This window comes from Sinohyriopsis cumingii, chromosome 9 (assembly GCF_028554795.1).
Source record: "Sinohyriopsis cumingii isolate HCF-2022 chromosome 9, ASM2855479v2, whole genome shotgun sequence".
NCBI lineage: Eukaryota > Metazoa > Mollusca > Bivalvia > Unionida > Unionidae > Sinohyriopsis > Sinohyriopsis cumingii.
The window spans coordinates 80,541,320-80,547,229 of NC_142969.1; the positions used below are offsets into that span (position 1 = coordinate 80,541,320).

General features: G+C 31.6%; 1 protein-coding gene across 2 annotated transcripts; it reads right to left on the bottom strand.

Annotated features, from left to right (window-relative positions):
- On the bottom strand, nucleotides 1-5,034 carry LOC149792110 (uncharacterized). 2 transcript variants are annotated; one of them, XM_089969335.1, is made up of 4 exons: nucleotides 4,658-5,034; nucleotides 1,984-2,087; nucleotides 346-422; nucleotides 1-102 (listed from the first exon to the last, which is right to left on the bottom strand). In XM_089969335.1, the coding sequence occupies exons 1-3, from the start codon at nucleotides 4,943-4,945 to the stop codon at nucleotides 377-379; spliced, it is 438 nt and encodes a 145-aa protein (XP_089825461.1). In that variant the 5' UTR covers nucleotides 4,946-5,034; the 3' UTR covers nucleotides 1-102; nucleotides 346-376. The 2 variants fall into 2 exon arrangements, 1 of the variants encoding a protein (XP_089825461.1); XR_016423266.1 differs by lacking the exon at nucleotides 1,984-2,087.
- Between the last annotated feature and the right edge of the window lie 876 nt (nucleotides 5,035-5,910).

Sequence of the window (5,910 nt, forward strand, 5' to 3'; positions counted from 1 at the left end):
CTTCTCCATTTCCCTTATATGAGGAACATGTCTGCACAGGTAATGGTTCGAAAGGAAGTCTTCCTTAGTGAATTTCACAGGACACTCAGAACAGCTGAATACCTACAATGAAAGAGCAGTTTCAACAGTTATAATGTTACTGCAAAAGGAAAAGGACATAAATGATAACCAAGCTGCATTATTTTAAATAACAGTTTATTATTTACTATATTTCTAGAATAGTGATTGAAAAATTGATCACATCTAAAGATAAGAGTTTACTTTTACTGGTCAACTGTAAAAGCAGTAGTCACAAAACAATATAGGATATGGAAATACAGATCAAACTTTATATTTTCTACGTACCTTTGCAGGGGCAATTCTCTGGAATAATCTTTCATTTTTGGCTACTGGTTCGTAAAGGCAGCATGAATGTGTTGATCCTTAAAAAAAATTATATGATGGCAAGAAATGATGGCAACCGGTAACAACAAAAAATAATGTCAACATTAATATGGTCAGATGTAAAAGTTTAATACATCCAAATAATTTTTTTTTATTAACTACCATTCTAATTACCACATTATCCTTAATTTTATTTTCAGAACAGACATTACTTTCACAGTAGTTGCAACAATAAACTATAATACCCCAATTATAATCAAGTCTTTTCTTAAATTATTGGTTCAAAAAATAACTTTCTGACTGATACAATCATACACTGACACTGAACAATTCCCTTGTATATGTTATGAATAGCTGTTTGTGATATTACAGGAATAAACACCAATATTCACTATTATCTCATATTGATCGAATCAGCATAAAAAGGTATACATCAGTGCACACATTTAAAAAGATATCTTCCTTACAAAAAAACCCGAACAGAATGAAATTACTCAAAGTATCAGCAAACCTGATACAAAAGAAAAAGACACCTGTTAAAAAAGAGACCATATAAACGTGTCTCTGGTGGAATTATAAATGTCAAAATAAACATGTCTTTCAAGAAAGAAAAAACAATTGAAAACTAAGAAAATGCTAACAATATGATAAGGATACACCCATGGGCTATAATGGGTGGAATGTGGAGAATATTCATGTTGATCTATAAAAGAAATTATTTTTTTAACAAATATGCATACAATAGTACTTTCCATTATTATAAACATTTTGCAAATATATATGCAGTTTATGAACAAACTATAATATACACTGATATTACTGGCACTTTCAGTTTTCTCCTAGCAGAAATGAATAAGCCATTATCAATGTATGTTGGTATCTATATTCAGTATATAATCAGTAAGCGTTAACGGTTCTCAATGACTTAGTAATCATGTTGTAACAAAGCAGCTTCACAGCCATTAGTAAATTACTATCAGCCAACATTGGAATAATTTTTTATTATTTTCCTACTCAAGTAAAATCACAGGGACTTTCGCTGACCATGGTTTTGGACCAATTTTTTTTTTTTTTTAAATACATAAACTGAGTTAATGTTAGTATTGACAATATTAAAAACTTTTCCTAGGTACCAAGGCAATGGTGTAATGGTGGTGGAATTGAGGTTTTAATACCAATGTTGACACTTAAATGGTCGTATATGGCTGACAGTCTAAATGGTGGGGAAGTAAAATGGATACATCCAGGAAGCAGACCTGCCAACCCTAACAAGGTGTCAGTATCATAGTCGATTTTTTCCATAAGTTAGGTCAGTTTTCAGTAAGATGTAATAAAATATAATGTTCTGCTATTGTCAATCTGGAAAATATGCATTTGAAAAGTCCAGAAGTGTGATTCAAGGCTGGTGTACCAATGGAAAATATCGTGTTTAATAAAGGTAAAACTAAATCACAGAAAAATAAGAAAATCATAAGTTTAACTATACCATTAAATATGGACCATGGAAGTTAGGCCATAGATAGAACTATCAGTGAACCAAAAACATGTATCTGTTAATTTCAAGACGCATTTCTAATGACAATTATTGTAATATCTCACCAATGGCACTGGATATAAAAATGCAGATCAGTACTTATTTTTGATAACTGTCCTAGAGGTAAAGCTTGTTCCCATTCTTCAATAAAATGGAAAGAAAACTGTTCCTGCAAAAGTGATAAAATATAAAAAATTAAAATGTTTAAATAAGTAATTATTTTCATTGCTACCTTAAATATCATGTATGTTCCAGAGAACAGTAAATAAAGAAGTGGAAAACAAAATATATTCTGAACATTCAATTGTTCTCCACAAATTACTCATATGATAATCAAGATGGCCTTAAAAATGTAACAGTGAATACAGAAAACTGGGTATATAATGGGGGTTGGGGTTGGGTTATCATTCACCAATGGTCAGGTTTTCACAACTTAAACATAAAGAAATTCATGGTAAGTAACCATTAACATGGTTAGGTTACCAGAACTAATTGTTTTTTATTTATGACTAATGCAGTAGGTGGTTTTGAGAGTTCTCTTCCAGCTTCACATGCCACTGCTGAAATTTATTTCTTCAATAGTGGTTAGCAACCAACAAACATAACTTGTTGTCACTGTTACTATGCACAAGATTATTTTAATATGTTACCCAGTATATGAAATATTTCAGCCAAATAAGTACAATGGTAATAAAGAATCAGTTAATACTGTCATTACAAAGTTACTATAATCATGATTAAGGTCTTCATAAGGACCAAAATAATGTTATCTGCCACAGTAGATTTTTCTAGACAAAATATTTTCATAGCCTCACTTGATTAATTTTTTTTTTTGTGATTTCACCAATTTGTGCTGACAGTAGCATGTGATTCACATTTTCTAAAGTTTCAGTGCACTATTATTATGTTCAAAGATACATGAATGAGAAAAGAAATATCTGACAGTAATTGAGTCACACTTTTCAATGTAGACAAATATAAAAACCTTAAAAATGCTTCTTAAAAATCAACAAAATTACAGCAACATCCTCACTGACATTCACTAATATCTCATGCTGCTCTAACCTGCATAACAAAGTATATATCTGCAAAAGCATTTAAATGGTTATCTTCCTGAGAATTATTTTTTAATAGAAACAAATTTCTCAAAGTATCAGCATTAACTTTTGACACATAAGAAAAGGAAACCTGCTACAGTTAAATAAAAGACCATGTAAATGTGTCACTGGAATCATAACTGTAAAATTAAGTGCATGCCTTTCACGGGAAAGAAAAAAGAAGAATATGAGAACAATATTATAATGATGGCTGCACACATGAGCTGTAAGGGGTGGAATCTGGTGAAGAATATTCACTCTAATATCAAAAAATTATTGTGAAATAAAGATACATAAAAATGTAATTTCCATTATTATTAACATTTTGCAAATATGCAGTTTATGTAAAAAGTGTAAGATAGATTCATATTGCTAGCAATGTCAGTTTTTCACATACAGAAATGAATAGGCCATTCTCAGTCTATGTTCAGTAAATAATCGCTAACAGTTAACAATTCTCAGATGACTTAGTAATCATAACGTAACAAAGTAGCTATACAGATGTCAGTAAATTACTATCAGCCAACAATAGCATCACTGATGATTATTTTTCCGCTCATGTAAAAATGTCACATGGAAAAAGGTAAAAGACAAGAAAAATAACAAAGTAAAGAGTAACAACTTTAAGTATGTAAACGTAAGCTGCATTTACTCAGGTTCCAATAGTCTGTAATAACACACACACACACACACACACACACACACACACACACACACGCGCGCAATGTATGTATTAATGAACACATGCACATTGGATAAACTTGAATCAAATACATAATCAGTGGGTACATTTTGTTTTTGTATGAGTGAACAGATTCAGTTTTGTCATCTACAGAATAAGTTAATATATGTTTTAACTAAGCTGCAAGATTGATTATATATTCTATAATTGGAAAATATAGCAGGCATGGCCTTGCATAATAGATTAGATGTACAGTACCAAACCTTAATTTCTAAGATGGCCAAATATTGTAATTTTTAGGTTTCATGTAAATTTTGGGCAAAATATAAATCAATTATTAGAGCAGTAAACAACATTGTTTGAATATTATATGTACAAATGAAGTAAAAATAAGTTAAGTACTCACAAAATTTTGAAACCCACTGGCTTTCATAAATACCCACAGGAACCCCAATACGATTTGTGTATCTTTGTTAAAAATTGAAAATAAATCATGTTTCATATGAATAATTCCATGAAATCTTTGTGAAAACCCAGACATCATTCAAAAGTCAGAGCCTGGACAAGCCTGTGGTAGGCGTAACCTAACCTGTGACTATCAACCATAAAGTGGAACATGGATATCATAATTATAAAACATTATCAATATACATAAACAAATTATCTGTACTTTGGTCAGTCCAATTACTCTTAAGTAAATAATAAGTACATTAATAATTTTACCTGTCTCTTTAAAAAAAAAAAAAAAAGAGTTTGGACTTTTTAAAAAACAAGTAGGAGTACAATATTATGATTTAACATGGACAAATTGCTGAATCTGTAATGGAGATGCCATTCAAAGAAAAATTTAAAATGAAATAAATACCAAAGAACTTTAAAGAATATAGACTGATATGACTATGTGACCTTATTCATGTTAAAAGCAAGTTTTAAGTAAAAACTATAATTTATGTTAATCACCTTATCCTTGTAATCCATCGACTTAAGTTTCTCTCTGGATGGAAACTGCTTTACTACATCTGCATAAGACATACGGGTGGCACAGGTCCGAGGATAAAAAAATTCAGCGCTATTTATCTGCACCATGTCCACACAAACAACAAATGACTCCAATACCGTTTTCAATACATATGCACCATTTCTGTTTACATGGAGTCCATCAAGTGCTAAATGCACACTTCGATTAAACAATGGGTTATAGTCAATACAATGGCACTTATCATATTCTCGGCTTAAAAATGCCATCATTTAGTGCAGCACATCCTCTTTGTAAGTCTGGTAAAACAGTCGAGTTTCAATGCACAGATTTAAAGTTAATGGTGGTTCGAGGCAGAATTCCAAACATTGACCAACAGTGTGGGAAATTATACGAATTTACACCCTATATCAAGTGTAATCAAAATGAAGTTAATCATAAACACTTCAGAAAACAAACTACTATCTTGGAGTAGAAACGCGTGAACACTTATCAAATGAATATAACTAATAAGACCGATTTAAATAATGGGAAACCTTTAATGTGATAAAAAATGCAAGGAACTTAGTCAATTCATTCAATGATTTAATGTTTCTAACCTGACTCTGAGTAGAGTGGAAATATCTTTGTCATCATATGCGCGTCTCATGCTGAACGGAAGTTTTCAGTGTAATAGACGGACATGCTCGGATCCATTTCCAGTTTCTGGACAAGTCCATTTTCAGCAAAGGGGTGTATCACGACTACAGATGTACATACATATGTCGTCTGCTTCCGATATTTACAGTGTCAAATCAAGGAAAGGAAAATAATGACAACTACAAATTTGCTTTTCATGTGGATTTAACAAGCAGTTTAATTTCTATATTCAAATATGCAGAGGGATATAATTCCAAATTCTCAACGTTATGTTACTTATGCAATTATTCAGCAGTTACCGAACAGGATGAACTACGTCATTATGTTGTCTGATGGAAATAAACTAGCCTATAGTGTATGCAATATGGCACTGTGTTAGTATGGGAAGTCCGTTAAGCATGAAATGGTGCAGGGGATGCCAGCATTAGGGCCATTCTGGTCACAGTCAGGTTATAAATTATAAATCAATGACTCAATTGACTCAGTTCTATGCACTTTGTATCACATTAAACGTTCTAGTTTTTGAAATGGGGGGGGGTACAAAAACAAACGGGGATGTAGAGACAGACTATCGTAGTATGTGAATAACTAAGCAAGC

Excerpts from the sequence above, each read along its gene's own strand:
- LOC149792110 (XM_089969335.1), bottom strand. The coding sequence starts at position 4,945 with ATGATGGCATTTTTAAGCCGAGAATATGATAAGTGCCATTGTATTGAC. Across the intron at positions 2,088-4,657 it reads CGATGGATTACAAGGATAAG|GAACAGTTTTCTTTCCATTT; the intron begins GTGATTAACATA and ends TCACTTTTGCAG. Across the intron at positions 423-1,983 it reads TTTTATATCCAGTGCCATTG|GATCAACACATTCATGCTGC; the intron begins GTGAGATATTAC and ends ATTTTTTTTAAG.